The sequence below is a fragment of the Aptenodytes patagonicus genome, chromosome 1, assembly GCF_965638725.1.
Source record: "Aptenodytes patagonicus chromosome 1, bAptPat1.pri.cur, whole genome shotgun sequence".
In the NCBI taxonomy this organism is placed as follows: domain Eukaryota; kingdom Metazoa; phylum Chordata; class Aves; order Sphenisciformes; family Spheniscidae; genus Aptenodytes; species Aptenodytes patagonicus.
The window spans coordinates 67,632,256-67,657,727 of NC_134949.1; the positions used below are offsets into that span (position 1 = coordinate 67,632,256).

A 25,472-nucleotide genomic window follows, 5' to 3' on the forward strand; every position below is an offset into this window, starting at 1 on the left:
ATTAGCTCTTCTTAAAACACAGACACCAATCCTCCTTACCTTATACAGCAGTGGTCTTGGCAAACAAACAAAAGCCTGCCAACCCATCAACCCAGAGACAAGCACACCTGTGCAAGGTCCAGATACAACCCCTTAACAATCGTTATCTTAATCAGGGAAGACGCTCTATTTAGTGCTTTGGTTGTTCTTTCATATCTTTCATAACTCGACTGCTGTCCGGCATATCCGCTCCCAGAAAAGCCACGCTGGAGCCACAGGAAATCCATCCGTCTCCTCTGGGAGAAAAATCTTCTTCAAATAAGCCCCGAGTGCTATCGCTAGCTGCCAGCCAGCTACCCAGCAGCATGGGAAACCTCCACTAGGACCACATTTATTGCAGTCGGTGCCCTCTGAAAGCCCAGCCGTGAGCAAGGGAGCTCAGCATACACCCAGACGCATCTCCGTCATCACTTTTAAACCTCCCAGTACAACTACATCTTAAATCTGGCTGGATTTAAGAGAAGGGGTAGGATGTGGCTTGGCCTGTGCAACAATAATATGGGCTAAATAATTTGTTTTAAAGGAAGTCTGAGGCCTCTTTTGAAAAAAATTAAGTACATCAATATAGAAAAATGTTCACCTTGGGTGAACTATCTCTGCTATTAAAATAATTTGTCTATTCTTTATCTATTCTGCGTAACATAACAGAAGTTCTTTAAATAAATGACCTTTTTTCTTTTTCAGTGAAGCTTTTCACTCCGAGGTATGTGAAAATGCAAGGTACTGGTGCTGCATGGACTTGCTGTTCAGCTGGCCAGCGGCAAGGACAGGGTACCACCACATGCACCAGCAGAAGCTGCAGCACAGGGGGAAAAGTGGGAGAGAGAGAGGCTTCGTATTACAGGTGCACTTTGCTGAAGGGCCAAATTAGTGCTTTAGTGCTTGTTATTTTCTAACAGAAAAGTAGTGAAAACTCTAGAAAAATACTAAATAAATAATTAAAAAAAAAAATCAAAAATCTATGTTCTGAAGAACATGAAAGTTGTTCCCAAAACAACTGAAAGCAAAACGTCTACTTCTTATACAACCTTTCTCAGACGAAATTATTTTTCCCCACCCTTGTTTGAACAATAATAGGCTAGCAAGTCTGTGCAATAAAACCCCACACTGTAAAGTGAAAATTTACAGCAACAACAAAAAAAATCTGAATCTAACTGGAGAACAGCGCAGCTGAAAACACAGGTTCCATCTGTGTATTTGTGAAAGGCGGCAACGATAAATCATGTTTAGAAGTTAACCCCAATCATGCTGAAATAATGAAGGTTTCTAATGGATTACAGCTGGGAGCTGGAAAGCAGAAAGCCAGGGGAGGAGAGGGCACATGGCTCCGCACCCCAACAGCCCCTGAGTTATGTGCTTCAGTGGAGGAAGTGACATGTGTTTATTTTACTTTACTGTTGTTTTCACAACCCATTTTACCACACCGTTGAATGACACCATTATAGGGCCTGAACTCCTTTTCAGTTGCAGCACTAGCTTTAAAAATAACTTGACCTTCCAGACCTCAGATGGGAACGATGCTTAGAGCTGTCTCCACTACTTCAAGGCACAACCGAGGGAAGTTTTCTTATAAAGTCCAGCATAAAAAACTATTAAACAAAAATGCTTAAATACATGTAACAAAAACCAACTGTGTTTTTTAAAGTTTCAGTAATAAGAAAGCTTTGCTATTTCAAACATTGTAAGATGTATGATTCTTATACCAGAATTCTGCTGCAGTGGTGGGCAGGAAAGAAATAGTCAAGGCTAAATTTCCTTAAGTAGCGGCATGTAATAAAGAAGAAACCAGCCTATTTTGGTTTTATTGTCCTGGGCTTGCTTACAACCCCCCGGGGAAAAGGTCAGTGCAACATGATATGAAAAACACAATGATAATCCAGTCTGCATTTGGTTCTTGATGGAAAGAAAGATTCTCTCTCCAATCCACTCTAAGTTATTGCCATGATTTTTAATGAAATGACAACAGGGCTGAAAACAATCTCAAATAAATTTGCTACCTTTGGAAGCAAGGAGCTTTCCAGTTTTAGTCAAAGAACAAAATTTTTGCTGATTATCCTGCCTTTAAATAGATGATCATGGCTCTTTCTGCCTCAAGGCACAGTTACAGAGGCTGCAGCCCTGGCTATTCTGACTGTGCAAAGAATCAATATCTCTGGTATTTCTGAGTTCAGCCAAGAACAAAGATGTAGACTGTGTTAGGGGAACTTCAGAGTTTCAGTTTACAACATGCATTTATTGGGCCTGAAACGGAAATATGGTTCCCCAAAGTAAATGGGTATAAAAGAATGATTAATCTACATAGATGTTGCTGAAGCTGAGCTGGTAGTTGGTCCGCCTTGCCTTTCCGATTGCTGCAGTGTGAAGCCAGGTAATAATATTCATTGAATTCCTGCAAACTAGTCCTCAGCTCGCCCAGGCAATTCACAGCCTGAATTCAGCAGGAGGCAGGTGGTGTAGCTGCCCTGTGTTAAACTCTTCTTGTATGGTTAGCTCTATTACTATTGATAACATGCTAAAAGGAGGAGGATTTCCTAAACAAACACCAGCAGGGTTGCAAGTTTCTTATTTTCAGTTTCCAGACCCACATAGGTTGTTTTTTTTCCTTCCCAATGCTCTAAAACTTTTTCACTTTTTAAACTTCAGAACATGCACTGTCATTATTTCTTTCCCTTGAAGATGTTAATGCAATTTCAAGTGGACTAACAACGTAATAGGTTTTTTAAAATCTATTAGCAATTTAAGGTTCAATTTCATTTATAGCCTATAGAGTGATTTATTTTAAAACAGAGTTACGGCTCTGGTGTATAACTCCATCTCACAACAAATTTGGTGAAAAGAAATTATGTAGTCAGGTTAGGAGGAAGAGTCATTCATAACTTTTAGAGGGCAAGAAAAGTGGTAATGGAAAATTCATAACTGGCTTTTTAAAAGCATTTGCAAAGGATAAAAACATAAAACAATGCAAAAATCTATACATGAAAGCTGTCGAGGGACTGACTTCAAATCGTCATTGACATTTATAGAGCATGGGCAAACCAAGCTGTATAAAAAACAGCTGTACCTCCTAGCCTCCAAAACAAAAACATTCTGATGATGTCTCAAAGATCTGCAATAAAATGAATGTCAAAAACACACTAATCACATAAATCTACATCTATAGCTATTTCTTACCCGCTTAACAACTTACTGCTCAGTAAAATGCTCGTGACAATTGCTGCCAAAACAAGGTGAGCACCAGTTCTACAAAGTGCCTGCGAACATGTCTGAAAGTATCATGAATAAGCCTTTCCATAGGCTTTCTTGGACACCTTTTATGTTTCTGCTTCAAAACACGCTTAGATGTCTTTGTGAATTGGAAGTTCTCTTCTGACATCTTGCAAAGGGGTCTGCAGATTCGGTCCTTCTTCCTCATTGCATTTGAAGTCTTGGACAACAAACGAAGGCCATCCTTTTTCTCTCAGATTTTTGGAGCAAACCAAGGCAGAATCAGTTTATGGAAACTTTTTGCTGACTTGTATAGGCCAAAACATTCAATTTCTCTAATCAATATATTCCCAGTTACTTGACAACCAACCCCTGCCTATACCTATTGGTTAGATTTTTTTACTTTTTCTTCCCTGTTTTTCTTATCTGTCTTGAGCCCTCTGCATGCCTCATTTGAGAGGGGCAGACAGTCACTGCACGTGAAACACCATTTGTGAGAAGCTCTATGGAAAGAATCACTTTCCTTTCTCCACATAGGCCAGAATTTTGCCATTTCGATCAAGTACGGCTACTAAGCACAGAACCAGAAACTGGTCTCTTCTCACTGCTGTTGTGTTGCCACTTCCATTGGGAAAATGAGACGGGAGGGAATATGAGCAACAAATGTAAACTACCCTGTATCATTAGCCAAAATGCACAGTATTGCATTTGCAAACAGTATTGCCTTTGCATCCCATTTTTGTAACTAGATATGCAGGACTGATGGGAAATGGTCCATTTTTAACCCATCTCACTCTGAAGCTGACACTGTAATGCTACAGCGATTCTTCACGTATAGTTCACAGCCAGCATCAGAACAGACATCCTGACCGTTTCACTGAAGTGAAAAATCACATATCTATGACGATGCCTTCAAGGCACATTTGGCTGAAAGGGCCAACGTACTGTGCTTCGGAAGGAAAGGAAAGGCTACGCAGGCAGAATGAACGAGCAGTGAAGACAAAAATTGCATTCGTATCTAGTCCTACCTATTTGATGTTTTTTTTTGGAACAATAACGTCACAGGAGCAGACAAGCTCTGATTATGTATGAGCATCTGCACGTACACATCTAAAACATTTGCCAGCAAAAGTGCATTTCTCTCAATCCTGAAGCTTAAAAGTGGATTTGACCATCACAATGAAAGGGTGATAACACTGTCTGACCTCTGCCTGACTCGCTGCCCTCCTCCTGGATGCTGACTGGCACTGACTGTTGAGAAAAACTAAAAATAACCAGCCTGTCTCATGTATTGTAATCAGGGCAAAGGGAGAAAAAGAGGTGGCATATTTGAGTTTCTCGCTGTTCACCCTCCTGTCATCTTCCTCTCATATTTTTCCCCTTGAGAACAGAGTTTGTTGCAGAAAGCACAATTAGCACGGGTGATGGGAGCCAAGAACTTATCAATGATTTCATACCAGTGCCAAACTGGTAACGAGCTTGGGGTTTTGAGGCAGAAGAGGGAATTGAATGGGAGAGCCTACTCCATAGAGGACCATACTTAAGGATGGCATCACATTGCCACACAGAGCAGACTTCTGTTTTCTAAGGTGTAGGCTGAATGAATCCAAATGAGAGGATGCCATCATATAGAGCACAAAAGTATAAACCCCAAAGATGCTTTCTTTTCTCATATTTTTCAGGGTTTCATAGGTTTTGCTTCTATGTGATGTCTTTCTTTCGGTGGGGGTTTTTTGCCAAGGAAATTTTTACTAGTTGCTAACTATCCAAAGGCATGTATGAGATGAGTCATACATCTCTCAGTGAGAGTTAGTCTCACTCTGATTGCACCTAACAAATCAGCCACTTCTGGGTTCAGGTCACCAGCAATGCTCTGGTGCCCTGGTATCTAAGACATTTCCCTAGGAAAAGGTAAATCCTGTTTCCCAAAAGTACCTGGTAAATCCCAGGAGAAACCCTTACAAATAAATCAGTATTGATTAAAGGACAAGAAAAAACACACTGAAAATAAATCTGTTTTTTCAACAAATAAGAGCAGATGTGGAAGCTCAAGTACCTTGGCTGGTCATTATTGTCCACGTGTGATCAGCTTGCGTGAGTTTCTCTCAAGGTCCAAGTACTAATCACAGCACCAGAAGAGACCATTAGGTTTTTCAGTTTTGTTTGGCAGATCTCATCTCTGAATCAATAACTCTTCAGTGCCATCAGTTCTGCACTGCTTAATCATGAGCAATGTCAAAAGTTTAGGAGGAAGCAGGTTAGGAAAACAGGCAGTGATGCATCCATATGTAGAGAAAGGGAGAAAGTCAACAACAGAAGGTAAAGTTAGGCAGAGCTATAATGGACACGAGGACTCCCGGGAGAAGAGAAATACAACTGCACCACTTGTGTACTGACTACTGGGAATACATCAAGAGTACCGTTCTGTAACCCCAATGAGTTCTGAAGGCATAAAACATTCAACAATTGCCAGGCACGTTCTAACACTGAATGACTGGGAAGAACAGCATCAGTCTCTCAGAGAAGCTTTAACTCTTTTTTTTTTTTCTTTTTTAAATTGGGAACTGCTCAGGATATTTAAAAAAAAAAATCAAAATGAATTAATTGGAACAGGGACAACAAACTTACTTTCATTCTTTGTTTAATATTCTTTATCAGTGGCACGTCACTGAAACTTATGCTCTATTGCACTCAGGCAGTGAAGACTTTCAGCAGAAATTTCTCCTTCTCCTTGTTATGTCTTTATTTTATCAGGAATAGTGCTTAAGCTTTTGGACTCCAGCTTCAAAAAGTCTGGCACCCAGGGTATTCTTCCCTTCCCGCTTAATCCCAGGCACATGAATGATGTCCCAGGGTACAAGCCACCATAGCTCCTGGGCTCTTGCTCCTGAGAGTCCAGATCACATTGCAAGGATTCTTTAAAAAATTGGCAACACAGCTAATCCCAGCATTGTCAAAAACCATCTTACTCCACACCACTTGAATAGACAAAAGCCCAAGTTATTCTTAACCAGCAAATTAATACTGAAAAGAGTGAGTCAGCACAAGCAGTTCTTATGAGGGCTTCCTCATCTAGAAACAAAAACAAGTCAGCAAAGTTATGCATTTTTAAAAAAGTGGAAGCCGCAAAAACCTAACATTTTCTCAGTTCAGAGAGGTGCTAGTCCAATACCCTGCCTCTGGCAGCGGCCGCTCACAGGTGGGTAACACCCAAGAAACAGGGACATTACGTGATGATGCTTTCCCTTGTGTCCCCTCCCAGCCCCCCGTATCAGGGGGTTGAGGAACTTTCTGAGCTGGGTGCTGGGTCTGGATCTTCACGTATAAGCAGCACTGATGGCCCCATCCTCCATGAAATCTGTCTCACTCCTCTTTAAACCCAGGTATACCTCTGGCCTCCACAGCTGTCCTCTCAGCACGTTCTCACAGAATACCTTGTACAGGGGGGTATGTAAAGGGCTTTGAAACGCTACCTTGGCACAAATAGGGGGTCATTATTTCACAGATCTTACGTAAGAACGAGCACTGCCAGATCCTGATTTGATTAATTACTGCCTAGAGATTACGGAGCACAGCTGAAAGTACACCCTCTTTCATTTTTTATTTGAGGCCCTGCAAAGGACACTTTCTGAAAGAAGGAGCTGGGAATTTGAGTGTTTATAATAAGGCACTCTGTATTTATGCAACAGACCCTTGGTTATGCTCCATTATCCTGCCTGGCCTTTTTTTGACCTCCCTACTGTCCATTGTTTGACTCTGTTATTCACAGCAGAGCTAAAAGCCTGAACCTTGCCAAAGAAAATGGTGTCATGCATGTGTCGGATCACAAGTTTGCATCCTAAGTCATTGTTCCAGGCTCATTAACAGGAAACACAACCAGCCAAAGCTGCTTTTGGTAGCTTGCAGGTATATTCGTGGGCGAGAACAGCAGAACAAGGAGCTGAAGATTACCCTGAAAAAACAGTGCCACAACAAAATGTATTTATCCTGCACTGTTGACCTTCCTATTCTATTACAGTTGGTGCTTATGAGGAGTATGAGCTTGGAAACACAGTCATTTTATGAGCAATTATAGGACTACAGCAATTTAGGATTATAAACCATATTTCAGGAAATAAAAGGGTGAATCTTACCACGGCCACCTTTGGTTTCACCTGCAGGAGTGAGTGATTTGTTGGCCAATGCGTGAAACAAGAACCACAAGAAAGCATTTGGTGGTAATTAAGTAGTAGATGAAGTCGAATGGCAGATTTATAATTAAACCTTTATCTGTTAATAAGGGCACTCAGAAACAGTCTACACAGGACAGGTCTTGCTGCCTATACTCAAAGCTCTTTCTTTGACAGATAGACAGTATCAGGCTACTTTCACAGCATGAGAAGAGATTTGGTAGGATTACAAGTCACAGCTGGCTTTATTTTTCTGTCTCCAAGACACAGAGAAAGCCATTTTGTTTATTTTCAGAAGTAAAGTTCTGTGAACAGGGAAAGTAAATGCGCAGGGCAGAGAAAACCATTTAACAAGCATCAGCATCTAACTCTACAAAATAATGCCCTCACAAAATCACTGTAAAAACTACGTGAAAATTAGTAAAAAAGTTTTGTCAGCAAACACCCATTGATGACAACCTCCACAGTTTTGTACCTTCCAGATTGCCTCGTGCCGCAAAGCCAGGCTTTACACTTCATTGTGGTCCGCTGCTATTTTTTCCCATCGCAGCCGGTGGCGATAACAGTCACCAAACCCATCTGCACACTACCTTTATTGCCTGTTAAGAGAAACACTGCAGTGGACCTCTTTTACAGAGATTACGCTTTGGTCCACATCAGCCTGAAGTGAGCAGACATAGGCACTTATACAAGGAATAGTGAGACTGATGTGAACACAGTATGAATGGAAATGTGTGTGTAAGTGTCAGAAAGAAAAAACAGAACAAGGGTTAAAGGCATGGCCGGCAGTGATAGTGAAGGGCACCACTTGCAGTCAATCCAATGACGGCCCACGGGTGGCCTTCACTTACAAACATGCACTGCTGATTTCCCAGAGACTGTGTCAAGAGGACAGGAATTCGGAGCAAGGACAGGCTCACTCTCCACCCTGCTCGGACTAAAGCCCCCGGAGATCCTGCAGCTCTCTCCAGTCTAGATAGAGCACAGGCAAGTAAGTGCCTTCACAGGAAAAGCATTAACACCTGTCTGCTTACAGAAACCGTTAACATGTTTTTAAAGAGGTCCAGATAAGACACAAGTGTACACCGGAGTTTGATTTGAAGCAGGTCAGCAACATCTAATAAAATTTCCCGTGTTTCAGAACATTATGCTATTATACAATAATTAGGACCAAGGAGATCTGAAAACTTTTTCTGAAAGCAGAAGGAAACACCACATTTTTAAGCAAACTTTTCCACCTCTCAAGACAAAAAAAAAAAAAATCATTAGCACTGTCAGCAAAGGAGGGAGAAAAATTATGAGGGTGACTAGGCACCAGTAAGCTGGAAAATCTCCCTTCAGCAGGCTTTTCTAAAAACAGGAGGGAGAAAAGAAAAACACCTCCCAGTGGGCAAAGTAACAAATTTGTATTCTAAGCCTAATTTAGAGCCAGTTCTAGTCAGTTGAAGGAAACTTTCAAAACAAAGGAATGTAAATATAGTCATTTAGAGTGACTATGCTAATACTACCCTAAATTGTGATGGGAGCGCTCTCCTGACAGGAGGAACAGTTCTGCCATCTCTCTATCACTCCTCTGCTGCACTTTGTTTCTCAGGCAGCTCTGACCCCCACAGTCATCTCCGTGGGCTGCTCTAGCATCGCATTCCTACAGCTTCTTTTCAAAAAGCAGTGCTTGCACGAAGGTACATTAAGATGAAGACACTATTAGCAATGGCCACACTGAATACTTCACCGTATTTCCTTACTCGTTCTCCCTCTAGAAATGAAGCCATTGTTGCAAGTACCAGCATGTTAGTAAGCAGATAACTATATTTATAATGCAGGCTTTATTTAATCAGTGCAAATGTCAAAAGAAACTTCTATTCTTCAGTAGATTGAGTGGGGTAAGTCTGTCAATGCAGTCACTGGGAAGAACAGGGCAGCATCATGAGGGAGGAGGCAAGATCATGGAAGGATGCTGCATGCGTTGTCACAGTCAACACTGCAGTCACTTAAATCACTTCACTGTCTAGGATAATCGTCAAAGCACAATCACAGGTTCCCTATTCTATGCATGAAGAAAATTAGACAACTACGAGGGAAAGCAAGCTAATAGCACTGAAGACAGTTCACTGCTCTCTAAGAGAGCTTTGTTACGATGGCCGGGCTGCTAAAAGGTGCTTCCTGCAGTACATGGTTCATAGCAGTGATTCCTCTCTCGGACTTTTCCATCTGTCTTCAACACAGAGTTGGAGAAAGTTACCTCACTTGGTAACCTGGAGCTACCTCCCTCCAAAAGCTCAGCAGTCAAACAACTAGCCATGGACCTGGGAGATCCAGGCTGAAGACAACGCTCTCTCTGAGGGATGGAGACAGCCTTTGCTGAGGGCTGTCACCTCACAGAGGAGAGACTGGGGTTCTGGTCTCTGCCCCAATTAATATTTAAGTATTTCTTATTAAACATTAATTGAAATAGGGACTAGAACTAGTTCCCTATTCCCAGCTGAGTGGCTTAGCCTTTAGGCTACAGTCATTCTCATGAGCTCGCTCACTCTCGCTCTCCCTGACCCACAAAATACTAACTATCCCCCAACAAAGTGGAACAGCTTTATCTGAAGGAATGAAGAGCCTGCCAACTGACTGCTAGGGCACTTTCTTCAGAGGGAGAAGCGGATTCATAATCCCTCAGGCAGAGAAGAAATGGGAGCCCCAAACCTTGCCACAATCACAGAACCAGAGAGTGGAAGGACATCACTAGGTGATGAGGTCAGCTAGGGAAACATTTGCTTGGAGGATCCCAGTAGCACCTACAGCAGCGCTCAATATCCAGCAACAGTGTAGTAATAGACCTCAGGCCAAGTCAGAGGTGTTCCTGAACGTGTCTGGAAACAGACCATTAGATGGGCAGAAAATTTTACAGGTGAAAACTTAGGTACCTAATAACTGCAGGAGCCTCCAGAAATAGATGACAAATGAATGTGTTAAGGATCTCAGTTTTGGACCTAACTACATCCTACATTAAACAGGAAGCATTGCGTACCCAAATCCTGTTATAGTCTAACCCTAGAGCAACAAAACAAGAACCTGAAATTGGTGTGGGTATTAGCTAAATATGTGTTCACATTTAAAGTTTTTAGGTTTTTCTCTCATTTTTGATAATTCAGAATAAAGCCTAACTCTTCAGACTCAGAAAGTATAATTTCTAAATAGGAAATAGCCAATTAGGAAACTTTTGAAGGTATATTTAGTTTAAAAATACCAATTCTTAATATTTTTTTTAGATAAAAGTCAACTTGAACACAATGCCTGTAAATTTTTTCCATTTCTCATGTATTTTCAGAATGCAGATGTGGCCACTTAGCATGAGGTTACATTTCTGAAATGGCCATAGCTAACAGTAAAATTCATAATTATTCACCCAGCACAAGTGCTCACGCTTTGCATCATACATAGGTTCCCCTCAAAAAGAGTCCAAGCTATCACACCCATATGTTTCCTCATTAGCATCAAGTACAAGATCTTTCTACAGCTGAAGTGAATAGAAGTTTAGCTGTTGATTTCAAGGGCAGAGGGGCTGCACAATTTCATCCTAGATTTTTTTTTCACCTAGTTTCAGCACATAATGCCTCACCAATTCATATATTTCTCCCCACCCAGTTTTCCAGTGCCCTCATCCCTACTTTTGCCCTCCGGAAGCCCAGGTGTGTGCTGTTGCCATGGCCCATTAACATTGCCATCACAAAAACCTCCCTGTTCATCTTTTATCTCCTGGACTGCAGGTGCCCAGGTGCTGATTTCTTTCTGCAAGCCTAGCAGCTGCTGCAGTGACATTTAGTAGCACAGACTATGAGTTTTAACCCTCTGCTTCCCGACTTTATGTTATTCCTCCTTCTTTTCACTAGTCTTGTTGGGAAGAAAGAGCTGACCCGTACCTGCCAGCCTCTTTCAGGCACAAAAGCATTCATCTACCCACCTTGCACAACTCCTAATCCTAGTCAAAACTCAAACCATACAACCATCTTTCACTGCCATTTTCTACAGCTTCACCTGCTTCCCCTCCTTGCTTCATGTTTTTCCCCCTCAGATGCCACCTCTTTTGAGTCAGATGCCCAGCTCCAAGGCATTCAGCCTCCGCATGAAGGAGGAGTATGATCTCAGCACAAGAACTTTCTGCCCCAGCTCCTGAGCTGGATCATTTCTGCTTACATAACCACCTCTGTCAGTTATCAACTTCTCAGAGTAGTGATTTCATCTTCTTTATCCATCTATAAAGTGCTTATGGTTACCACAAGGAAAGATTTTTCAATGGCACAAATGGAAGAACCAGTCACTCATCTCCCGACCATAAGTAAACACAGTGTTTTTAAATAGGAAAAAACAAACACTGGAGAATTCGAAAATGATAAAAGATTGTATTTTAAAAAGATTTTTCTTTAATATTTATTATAAAGTCAGGCAGTTAGAAAAGGTTAAATGAGCTAATAACATGACTGATCCCTCTACACAGAGGGGCCACCTACCATAAACTGTGTGATTCATAACATACATGAATCTGGTTTCTGCTAAAAAATGATCTCTCTGGCCCCACTTCTAAAATCAGTGTATTTTCTGGTTCAGATTACAGCAGTTTTAAGAATTTCCAAACAACATTCTACGTCCCCTGTCTGAGGCCTTGGTGGGAGAAAAGAATGAAAAGGGCTACCTGCTTTCCAAAATGTGTATTTAGTTAGATGATAGTTAATAATATTCCTATCCAGAACTGGAGGGATTTTTATTACATCAAAAATAATGCTGCTGGTGTTTTATTCTTTTGATCATTTTAACATGAATCTAGAAAGCCGTCTGTGCACAGAGATTCCTGGTTCATCCTTCACCAGCAGGGTGAAACAAATGCTCAAGTTCTTCAAAAATATGTCTTTTTCTAGTGATGAGCATTGAAATCAGTTTGTTTGCTTTCCCAGACTGAGATGCATAATCTCCAGGGACCTGAGCCTGATACATTCCCTTTTATTGCAAGGGGGATCCAGGTCAAGCTGCCCTGCAGACATCAGCTGTGACTATATGGCAGATACTTGCAAAAAGGCATAAATTTTTAAACTCTGGGGCTACGGAATTCCCAAGATTCCTAAAAGCCATCACCATTCATGCGAGTGTATTCTGATGGTTCACAAAATGCTCATACACATTCATATGACTATGCATTTCTGTGCAAATTCAGAAAGCAGAACCTGTTTGGAAGGGAACTCCCACAACAGACTAGAGAATGGAGGAGCACCGACTGTGTTATTTAGGGGTGTAGTACCAATAACATGGGTCACTTTTTGAAAACCTAGCAATCAGTCTTCAGTATCATAAGGAACTGAGTGCACAGATAAAGTACCATAAATTTCTGTAATCTATGCAAAAATGCTATTTCCAGAACCACAAAGCAGTTTTTCAATCCTTTTATATTAAGTCTGAAGGTGAAAGGAGTGATTATTTTTTGTTTTAGCTTATAAGATATCTTAGTAAGGTTTAGAAAACAACTATAAAGCCTATTCTCTTGGGGGGGGTGAAGCAGGGAGGGGAAGAGACAGGATGCATCCAAGTAACTTACATCTAGAATCTATCTTTGCATCACTCAGTACAGCTACTTACATAAAGACCATCCTTTTTTCTTCCATTTTTTTTCTCTAAGTAGATTTTCAAATGTACTGGTTAAAGAGACAAATTACCTTCTCATTGTAGCAATCTACCTGCGGCAGCTTCTAGTGACTGTCTTTACCCCAAAAGGCACCAGACATCTCATTTAAAAAATGTTCTTTTTTCGCCTTAGTGGTTGTCAAGATTTGGAGTAAGCTAAGTCTGCCTTTTCCTATCAGCAGTACCCAGAACCAAGCAGACAAAGTTCATAAACACTTACAGTAGAAGGGCATCTCATTTCTGCAGGCAACTGGACATCGGAGCCTTAGGATTTATATGTTTGGACCAAGGTATACTGAGCTGGGTACAAGGGTGAGAATCCTTTGAGCACAAGGTGAAATACCAGTGTAATTCAGTGTGACAAGACCCCTAAGAACCTGAGGTAGGTGTCAATCACCCTCTATCTGTTATTATATTTAAGTAATTAATCATAATAGTGTGTGGTGTAAGCTTGGTAATGAACTGACTGCACTAATCCCATTTATGTTTAAATACATTGATTGTAGTTCCACGAAATAGAAGTTCAACATAGTCAAGGACTTTATACTCATGGTCCAACATCATCCTAATAATAACAAAGAGTTTATCCGCCTTATTTTTATTCAAGTAAATTATTTTCTTGCACTTTAATTAACTACTAGGGCTTAGTTTCTATTTAGCATTAGAACAGGGAATAATTGCAGCTGGTCTCACACTAGGGTTTACTATTATCTCCATAGAAATGAGGACAATCAATATTCTAGGGAGGACAGGTACTGAAACTGCCACCTGAATAACTTACAGATCAATAATCATGACAGAAAATGGAAGGGAGATTTGCATCTGAAGGAATCCCAAGGAGACCCCAGAGGAAGAAATCGAGTACAAAGACAAACATGTATCCTCTAGCTTGGTTGTTCATCTGTGACTGAACCCCACATCTAGGATTCTGCTTGCCTGAGATCTTTAACCAAATGATTAGGTAGGTGTGTCAGCAGCTGGTTGCCTGCTACCAGAGAGGCTTTTAGGATGAGTAGATATAAACTTGATTTTCTTTTTTTTTTTTTTTTTTGTTAACCACCGCAACAGCAATTACAATCACATATTTTATTTGGATCTTGTGAATAAATAGAATATATTTACTTCTTACTGAAACCTGACTTGTATTATGTGCAAGTCCAGTGCAACCGTTAAATAAGAATGTTCAATGGGAGTAAAGGACCCAGTCCCAGGGAGACCCTGTCCCAGGGGTTTCTGTAGGTTAAGAGGATGCCATTCCACTCAGCTACAGAAAACATGATAATCTTTGTTAATTTGTTAAATTCACATGAAAGAAGCATTTTCAGGAATCACCTAGGAAAGATCTCTTCCAGCAGCTGGACAGTGGGGAGAGCCCCTAAATCCAAGCATTCCTGGGGAAAGCAGGAAAGATGTGGTGTTACTTCCAAGTGCTGCCTTCCCCTGCATGCAGTTGCTCTGCTTGGAAAACCGAATCTGCAGAGGTTTGTAAGACAAACAGTCAGACCACTATGAATGAGGTATGAATGTGTGTGTGAAAGCACTAGAAGAAACGGCAGAAGGATAAAAGTGTGCACTGAAGGCACCTTGATGAACAGGCCATCAAGATCACGGCAGACTCACGTGCAGCTTCTCAGACACCCAAGGAAGGAGACTAGAGGGCAACGAATAGATCTGCAGTGACCCACAGGAGTGGGACAGCCAAAGAGGCAAACGATTTCAATAAATGTCAACTCCTTACGGGCACAAAAAGCACGTCCAACACCAGCACATAGTCACAAATCTATGAGGAACCCAGGACAGGTGATGAGGACCTGATACTCAGTATCCCTTATCCTCCATTTCACCACAATTAGTGGCTGGCCAGAGTGGTGGGACACACACACCTTAGGGAGTGTATGAGAACGTCAGCAAGAACCAGTTTGCTTGTAAAGTTGAAGGAAACAGAATCACCTTCCTCTCGTGTATGGTCTTGCGTTGAGCTTTGCTACGTGGATTGTACAAATTAACCATCAATACAGAAAGAATAAATTAGTAAAATTAGATCAGTTCTCCACTAACTGGGATGAGGAAGCAATAGTAAGTAAAAAAAACCTTCTGTCTAAACTTCCAGATATCAAGGGGAAAAAGTCAAATTATTAAATATTACTAATTTCTCCACTGAAATTAATCAATAACTACTGTGTCCCACGTAGCCAATAACTACATTTGGCTTCCTTACTGTTGCCCATTTTCTAAACATGATCATGCATTTTAATTTTGCTCTACAGCAGAAGAAATCTGGTGAAAGCTTTATCTAATCCTAGTCAATCCAGAACACCTGAGAAATGATGTGAATGTTGAGAAAGAGAGGAGCTGCACGAACATCAGAAGTATGCAGAAAATGTGTTTATGTAAAATTCACTTATATGTAGGTGTTATAAAATACAATGCAAAATACTACGAGTACTTGGGAAATTATAGCTTCCTGAATTGGGTTTTATTATATTTGTAGGGATTTTTTGTTGTTGTTTAAAAAAGTTACATTTTTTCCTTTCCAAATCACAGCCCCCTCAGGCCAGGTGGTTTCTGGCATGATCACAGACTGGTAGGTGAGCATTTTTACTTCTTGTAGTATTTTCATGACTCAGAGCCATGCCACCCATGATACTCCAAGAAAATTCAGCCCCTTGCTCCCTGCACACCCCCATTTACCTCTTTCAAGTCTTGGACAATAGCAGTGAGTCTCTCATTCTCTGCCTGAACGTTGGTGACCACTGCCCTGCTCTGCTTCAGCTCGTTCTGCATCTCCAAAATCTTCCCGAGGTAATAAGCTTCTTTTGATGCAGACTCCTGGAGGAGAGTCTCTTCGCGTGTTTCACCATCTTCAGCCACTTTGCGGTGAATCGAGAAGGACTGTCCAAATGCCTGCAAGAGGAAAACAGCGCTCAGTAAAACTACTGAAGCCCTAGAAAAATTATCAATAACGAGCAGCTGCATGGCCAGCAGGAATGAAATAGATCTGCGAGTCCCAAACTCTGACCTAATAAATACTGCTTTAGCAGCTTCCTAGCAGCTGAGGGCCACCATCTCATTTAGCTGAAATGAAGCATCTTGAAGCTGTTCTCATTTGCTGTATGGATTTATGGCCCCTATCCAGGCGACCTCCACTGAGATCAAGATGGTGCTCTGCTAACTAGCCATTAATTAGTGCCAGTGTTTAACTCTCCTGCATGAGGCCAGCTGATAATTCGTCAATTCCTTTCTTCTCTAGTTCTGCAAAATAAACGTGGTGTTTGTTTTGTTTTAAGGAGCATAAATAGCTGACAAATCTTTCTAAATTGCCTTCCATTTTCAACATTCTTTTATTATAGGAGCCGACTTCATGGTATGGAAAAAAGCTTCCCATAACTTAAAAGAAAGATAAATGAGCTGAGGATCAAGCAACGGCCATTTACACCGCTGGTAAGCTAAACACGGAGTTTGACAGCCCCTTGATTTCATTTGTACTCAGTGTTTTCTGCTTCTGCTGAAAATAAACAATATTTAAGTATTAAAGAAGTTTCTAAATATAAAGGTAATTTTCAGTGATTCTCTTCCTCTTCTTGTTACTGGCTTAGAACGATCAGTTTAATAAGGCGGTATTTCTCAGTGACAATTTCTGATATTATTTTGGACAGCTCTGAAGCAACTGGAAGAAAGCAAAGTACAAGCCACGATAGTAAAAGTGATAGAGATATCATTTAGCTATAAAAGACAGAGAGGAAAAACCTGTAATAATATAATAACATAAAAAATAATGTAATAACACAAAACGATATATAAATAAAAATAACAATAGTAATAATACATAAAAGCAAAACCTGCTTTGTTTGTATTACCTTTAAAAACAGACATTTGGTTGAAAATGACATGGCCTAATTTTGAAAAAAAGCTAAAAGGTGGCCTCTAATGTTAAGAATATTTAGCCTAACATAGGCAAAAGCTCTTTCATATGTCTTAATTCAAAGAGAGTGTGTTTGAAAGACCATGATTTTTAATTTTTTCCCCAATATAGAAGAGAAAGATATAAGTAACGGTAATATATGTTCTTTCAGTGGGAAATTCTCCCCAAAAGCCTAATTTCTACCCAGTCCTATGAAACCACAAAGCAGAGTATACATTTGTACCCACTGTAAGCAGTGGCCTCCTTTGCCTTCCTATCGATAAGAACTACTTGCCAAATGAAATCCATTGTTTTACTGCCGCTATTTATAGCCTTTCAGAACACGTTCTAGGTTTTACTGGCACTAGAACTGAAGCAGCCCCTTAGAAACTTCAAAGCAAAACCCTGTTCAAAAACTTTTTAGCTTTTAAGTCTACTTCACTTAGAGAATCCTGTGAACTCAGCATTAAAGGATTCTAAAAATATTCAATAATGTATTAACCCAGCTGTCTTCTCAAAAGACTGCAAGTTACTGAAATAGCAAGCATCAGCAACTTGCCAAATAGGATTTTCCAAATAACAAGAAATTCAATTTAATGAAACTGTTAAGCACTGATTCAGTCTCTGTATCTGTGAATCTAAGATGACTGTTTCAGGAACACTACTAATAAATTATATCTTACTCTACATACTTATATTCACTGGCTCACTGTTCCTAATCTGAGACTGAGCAAAAAGCACCAGTCTAATAAAGACCCTACAGGACAAATGTAAAGGCCACGTATCCAGGGGAAAGATCAAAACACAGCAGAACAGCAGGTAGGACTGACAGGGCTGGAGAAGCTCATGAAGAAATGGGAGGTAGAGCCCTCTCTACCAGAGAACTCTAGTTAAAGCACTATGGGTAAATACCAGTACACAGAGAAGATGGCCTTCCAGGTGCATACCGTATTTTCCTCAAACGTACTTTGAAGGTGCATTTTAGCATGTGTGATGCTTGAGAATGACCATGAATACAGATTTTGGGGAGGGTGAATAGCATAACAGAAAATTACCGTGTACTTAACATTTCCTTGTACCTATGACTACAGAAAACGTCAGAGAAAATGATTTAAACATTTCTTCCTATGAAACCAAATTTGAACATTACTATATATTATACTATACAATTTCTTTCTTAAACTGCTATCAATAGGTTAAAAATCAGGGGAAGGAAAGAAAGGAAGTGTAATTCTCTTTCCATATCGAGAGAAATTATGCAGATCCATGCAACAAGGAGAGGAACACGAGATGTCTTTTAATTAAAAAGCAAGCAAAAGGTCCTGCTTCTGTATTTCATGGTCTGTATAGAACACCAAAAAGTTTAAACTTTCCAGACATACCCACTTAAGGCCTTCCATGAGATTGATCACTTTTAAATTAAACCATACATCAATGTTTTTCAGCTGGTAGCCAGATATTTGTTCTACTTTGATTTTATATTTTCGTAATTTGCCTAATATGTTTACTATTTATAAAACCTTATAGCCTTGCTGTGATATAGATATTTCAATTAACTGTGCACACTTGTTTCACTGAAGCCAGCCCTGTAGTGGGAAAAGTTAGCCACCTGAAAAACTTTTCAGGTCAACTAACTTTGTAACAGGCACAACTGTCTTCCAACAACCACGGGTTTCCAGGCCTGGATGCGACAACACGCCTCACACCAGCACTTTGCACGAACACCCCCGCTCAGCCAGCAGCACGAATGGGCTGGAGCCTGGGAGAGCTGGAACAGCCCACTTCAGCCTTCACAATTACCTCCTGAACACGTTGGACAGGAAAGAGTCAAAAGGTCCCCAGGAGCTGGGAAATCCACATTGGTAAGGGCCAGTAACGGATGAGATACAAACTGTAGGAGCATTTGGCACAAACACAGGCATTAATATGTGTGAGCCGGATGCAGCTGGCATTGGCATCAGGTTCGGAAGGAAGAAACAGCAGATGAAGGTCAAACATGAGAAGGTGGCAACATAGACTGCAGGCTAAAGAAAGTTTGCTTGTGTTTGGGTCAAGTGTCAGATACAAACGGGTTTGCTAAACATATCTTATGGTATCATATATGGGAAAATACCAGTCTGCTACAGAAGCCTGACTGGGGAAATAGTTTTCCTTTGATACCACGTGACACCAAGGGAGAGGAAGAAGTACCATGCAAATGCAGAGCAGGTGGTCCCCATGCTCACCATTAAAGAAGATATCAATATTTTGGTCAGATATTTATAGTAAAGGTATATAGCTTGGCTCCTGGAGAGATGCTGCTCCTGCCTAAAAGTACTTTGTAACCTATATCAGTACCACACCAGCTTCTCCCTAAACCAAATTTCAGGTGATGCCAGGATGGCAAAAGCAGAGCCAGGGTCTTCCATGCTTTTCTATCTTTTCAACTGGATTGGGACAAGTACATCAATGTAGGCAGCAGAGTTCTCTGAGCGAACCACGAAGAAGTAACCACAGAAGCAAAGACCTGTGGTTGTAACTGTAGGGATGGTGCCCAACTCACTTGCGTTGTTTCTAGGATAGTATTTTGGATTGGTGCTGTACTGTATCTTGTAGGCTTATTAGTTAATTACTGCAGTTCTTTTCAGTATGGTGCTGCCTTGCTTTGTGTGACTACTCATTAAAACCACTTAGAAATCACTGCTGGTCCCTTAGTGGCTCTTAGTTTCAGCAATCACGTTGCAGAGCTTTTCTGACAAAGCACATCGTCTTCCAAATTCAAACTGGGACTCAGAGAGGGCTGTATAGCCCTTTATAGCTTCTGTTGAGAAACCCCCTCCCAGTGTAGGCACAAAAGCTGAAGTCAGCTACAAAGATTGTCCTAACAGAGACCGGTCTGAATTTCACCTTATACTAGTCCCATCACTTCTCTCAAGACTTTGCTTGAATGGATGCTGTTGACTGAGTTAGGAGATACTTTTTTTGTAAGTTGGTCATAAAAGCTGAGTAACAAGATGCAATTAAACACTGTCTATATATTCTGAGACCTGAGAATTGTATAACAGTATCACAACTTTTTAGGGGTGTCTTAAAATCTGAACTTTGAGAACGATAAAATAATGATCAATATTTGTTTCAGCGCATGATAAAGGATGGCAACAGTGGGCGCACACAGGTAAGACGTCAGTCTGATCATGGAGAAAGGTGTAACTTTTGAGGAAAAGGCCATTTGCCACTGAACTCTAAATAACCTCAGATAGAAATTCCAGTGTCAGAAGCAAACTAGCATGAAAGAAATGATGCAGAGAATAAAACGGGCACAGATTTATAAAAATGCAATAGAAAAATATGACTGTTCCAAACAACATATGTAAGAATATTTATATGACAAATATAAACAGCAATAGAAAGCTAATGTGCAGTGAGTGATGTGAAATGATGTCTGTAAAACGAAAATTATATTTAGCACTTGAAAAAAAAGGAAAAAAGAGAATAAGCTAGATGTCTAATTTAGGTGCAGAAAGCAGCACATATACAAAAGATCAGTTAAAAACATAAGTAGGTAATGAAGGATGCTATTTCTGAGTTTCAGTTTTATTTTTACTAGCCACCTCCTGGGGCAGGAATTCTGAAGTATTGCACAGAAACTCACCCTTCTAGACTGTGATGATTAATAAGCAATAAAACATGACCTGATTGCTATCAGCATGAGCAGGCAGCCTACCTTTATGGCTTTGACACTTAATGTGGGTTTTCTGATGCATAATGCAAAAACATTGAACTTGTTCAAATGATTACCTATCTCAGCTGCTAACTTGCTGCAAAGCGGAATGTATTATGTATTAGTTACCTCCACATTCCTAACACAAAAGGAGGGAAAAAGCAGTTTGGGATTATTCAAGAGGGTAGCATATTTCCTCGGTAACTGTCAGTATGGCACCACAGATGGAAGTCTTTGCTAGAGATGCCTCACTGGGGTTAATGTCAGGGACAGGCCTTATTTCGTGACACAGCTTGAATGCCCACTTATCACTTAACATTACCTTAGTCGCTTGCAATTCCATCTCTCTCTTTCAAATATGAGATTTTTTTTTTTTTAATGAAGCTTACTATGTATTTTTTTCCTTCACAATTTATTAACCACAGCTCAAGGTTCTCTGACATTTTTCTACTAAGGAGCAATCAGTGGCAGGCATAGGTCTGTAAGGAAATCCCCTAGGCAAGGCTGAGCAGGGGGGCTAGTGGCTGAGCAGGCTGTAGCCCTTCCCTCAACACCAGCTGGTACAAAACTGCTCCCCCCGCCATAAGATGTGATGTGGCTCCATTTAGACACATAATTTCCTTAAGTTACCTCCAATATTTTACACACTGCTCACCTGAACACTGCTGAAATCAACCTGCGCATAGCAGTTTCTTTGCTGGTAAACCCAAGCCAGCATTCAGCCTAAATGGAATCTCTCTCTCCGTGGGCTTTCTTACAGGCATATGTTCCGTGCTCTGTTCTGATCACTTGGCTGTTTGTCATTCCCTGCTCCCTCACACTTTGGGTACGCAGATTGCACAGCATCTTGGACAACGGCCGTGTTTTATTCTTGAAGAACACAGTAGGTGGCACTGAATCTAAACCTGACTTGTGTTTCTTGGCAGCGTTGCAGTGCAACAGCAAACACCACCACCCTCGCAGAAGTGGCTGATGGGTTCCAGTTATATTACACCTGTTTTCTTAAAAAGTGGGAAAGTTTTATGCCTCTAAAATTTATTCATAATTTAGATTAAATCTTTATGTAGTTGACATGACCTCCTGATGTTCATTTAAGACAGCTGAGAGAGGTCAATAGGTTTCCTTTTGGAATCCAATACTGGAGGGTTGAAAGCCTTCAGATACGAATAATAGGCATATTGCAATCAAAACACAGACAGATGCATGTTTAGTCAAAATAATGAGAGAAGAAGGAATTTAATAGGTATTGCGTGTGTGTGAGATGGATAGCCCACGCAGGGAAGCAGACTGAGAACACAGCCTGAATCAGCATGGGCATATAGGCAAGAAAACTAGACCATGAACTTTTGGGTTGACAGGCTAGCTGAAAACAGCTTCTTGTTTTACAGCTACAGAAGCGTTCCATTTGTCTAATTCCTCCTAAGTTCAGGAAAGCAGGATACTGGACTCTCCTACAGAGAGGTAGAAGATAAAAGGATGCTGGATCCCATCACTAAGTCCTCTTTCAACTCAGAACGGCAAACACAGTTCCTAAGCTTAATTAGTCTCCTGGTCAAAAAGAATATGAGATAATTGATCAAAATTCAGTTGTACCCAAGCAACTGTCTAAGCATTGGTCATTTCATAATTTCCAGACTCAGGATGATCAGTTTTATGCTCTATGCCACACAACATGAAAGAGATTTTCGTGTGTTTGTGTTTTGTTTTTTTATTTCAATGTAACAACATACCATTTACTTCATATGCCCCATCTTGGAGAAAAAACACTAAGTGTTTTATACTCAGTTTGAAGCAAGCTGACAAACTGCGGTTTCCTTATTTGTTGTTATGAGATCGGTCCACCTTCTGAAAAAGGTGAAAATTAAACTTTAAGGGACAGTTGGTTTCAATTCATGCTTTGCTACAGACACTTGACATGACCTTAAGGAAATTGTTCCTCAACCTCCCGTTTGAAAAATGTAGAGGACAGTATCTGCTACGCAGTGAAAAGGACTGTTATAATACACCCATTCATGATCTGAGATACAATATACTATAGTTATGAGCACAGTATAGGTAACTATGATAAATCCATAAATGTTACCTGAAGAAGCTACTTTATTACCGCCTAAAGGCAAAAAGCATTTAACTTTATTTCTAAATACCAGCTTACTTAATCAACTCAATTCAATAATAATGCAAATGCTGGTGCAATGGTAAAGTCGTGTACATTAATATCTGCGTGTTGTGATTTAACCCGGCAGGCAGCTAAACACCACACAGCCATTCGCTCAACTCCCCCCCACCCCAGTGGGACGGGGGAGAGAATCAGGGGAAAAAAAAAGTAAAATTTGTGGGGTGAGATAAATACAGTTTAATAGGACAGAAAAGGAAGGGAAAATAATAATAATAATAATAATAATAATAATAATAATAATAATAATAATAATAATGATGATGATAAAAGAATATACAAAGTAAGTGATGCACAATGCAATTGCTCACCACCTGCTCACCGATGCCCAGCCAGTTCCCGAGCAGCGGTCACTGCCCCTGGCGAACTCCCCCCAGTTTATGTACTGAGCAAGACATCATATGTTACAGAATACCCCTTTGTCCAGTTTGGGTCAGCTGTCCCGGCTGTGCCCCCTCCCTGCTTCTTGCTGGCAGGGCATAGGAAGCTGAAAAGTCCTTGACTATTGGAAGCACTGCTCAGCCACAACTAAAACATCAGTGTATGATCAACATTATTCTCATCCTAAATCCAAAACACAGCACTGTACCAGCTATTAGGAAGAAAATTAACTTTATCCCAGCTGAAACCAGGACACTGCATGAGAGTTTTAACCTGCAAAAAAGACTTGCAAACCAACGTGCTAGAGGTTTTACGTAAGCCAGCAATACTGAGGAGATCAGATATATGGAAAACATAAGTAATACCGAGACTGTTTACAGATGCAGAACAGTAGGACAAATGTAAACAAATCATAGCCTTTCCCCAAGGAAGCTTTGGATAAAAGCATGTACAATGTGGACGTCTTCTGTTTGTTCTCAATAGATCCCTACAGTGTCTACAGGCCTGTTGAAATTCATATATCAGATGCTAATCAACAAAGCCTTCAGAAAGTACTGGGGGAAATGAGCATTTACATTCAACTCAGCTACAGAGACTGCCATGCTTCTGCAGTCCCAGTACATATTGTGCTGATTTCAATCAATATGCCACGGTGTGAGGCCCTAGGCAACCATGCTGCTTTTTTATAAATAAGGAACAAAAATATTCCTAAATGCGATGGTTAGGAAATATTCATAGACAAGAAGAAGAAAGCACTACCATGAAAATGAACATTCAATACTAACCTCCATTATTCATCAGCAATCCAGTAAAAGAGGGAGTGAATAAGAATTTCCATTTAATTGCCTTTAACAGCACTCTAGATGAGGATTTAAATTCCCTGTCCTAAGCGTTCCCTCCAGGCACAGAAAACACAAGAAAGGGGAAGCTTGTAACAAAGAGCACCACTTATCTACAACACAACTAATTAGGTTCATGCTGGTAATTTTAAAGCAGCTCTGTTCAAAATTAATATGGCCAGTAATTAAATTATTTCTATAAACAAAATAATTCACACATCATGAATGAACCATGAAGCGGCTTAAAAATTTGCACCAATATCTATATTGGTGTTTACCTGAGTTTATACCATTATCAGGCCAACCTCCAGCTATTACAAAATCCCAGTTAAACCAATAGAAGCATTACCAGAACAAACATGGAAGGCTATCAAGGATATTCTTTTTTTAACAAAATGTGTCTGAAGTCTGAGATGGAACATGCCTTCCATGGAAGCTCTATTAGCTTTGCAGTAAATGGCAAAATCCTATGTTTAACTAAAACTTAATGGGTTTTTTTGCTTTTCTGACTGCTTTTCTTTTTTCTGTTTTTCTAACTATGAAATGGCAGAGATAGAATTGCAATTCTTTCTCCTGCGCTTGCTTGAATAAAGCTGCAAAGAATGTGTGCCAAAATCCAATTCTTTAAGAGTTGGCCTGCCACAACATTCTAGTTATTTCACATAGCTCCCCATATGTAAACTCACATTCCGTAGTGAGAGCGCATGTACAGTGCATTTTAGGAGTGGTCTAAGCAAAGTCATGTTGCTAGTGAATAATAAAAACAACTCATGGAGAATACCAACTGCATTCTACGCTGCTGCTACTACTTTTGCCGTAGTTTTCTGCTGGAGAGAAGTTTCGAGGGTAGTATTGTAAGTATAGAAAGATTATCTCCAGTTGTAAAGGGGAGGAAGGAAGGACTCTTTGTTATACCAAATTAGGACTATCTCAGAGCCACATATAAGGAAGCAGAGGCTGCATGCCCAGAACGCCTTTTCTAGAAGAGGAGGGAGGAAATAAGGAGTAAGGACGTCCTAGACACAGATGCACGCCAACCAGTGAAGTTGGATGGAACAAAGAAAGAGAAAGCTGCTTCTTAGAAGATAACGCTCTTTGCACATTAGAGTAAAAAAAGCAGTGGAGAAATCCTGTATCAGTATCTGCTGCAGATGTAAGGAGTATGCCTCAACACATATAAAAAAATGATGAGTAGAAAACTGTAATTTTATTGTCATAATACTAGGTTTGTGCTAACTTTCAGAACTACTTATGCACCTGTAGGTTACCTGCTTACTGAATCACCTGAAAGCTTTAAACTAGCTGGGCCTCACTTTAGGAGGGATTCCGAGATTTGGTCTCAAGTTTTGAAGGAAATGGTATTCTGCTGCAAAACACAACTGTGTTTACATACATCCTGGAAGCA

General features: G+C 40.4%; 1 protein-coding gene across 5 annotated transcripts in view; it reads right to left on the reverse strand.

The window, feature by feature from the left end:
* The window catches only part of BICD1 (BICD cargo adaptor 1), a 186,916-nt gene that overhangs the window by 69,636 nt on the left and 91,808 nt on the right, over positions 1 to 25,472 (reverse strand). For all 5 annotated transcript variants that reach the window (XM_076340577.1, XM_076340590.1, XM_076340585.1 and 2 more), the window contains exon 2: positions 15,765 to 15,977. In XM_076340577.1, the coding sequence (XP_076196692.1) occupies positions 15,765 to 15,977 (213 nt within the window). The remainder of the gene's footprint in view (positions 1 to 15,764; positions 15,978 to 25,472) is intronic.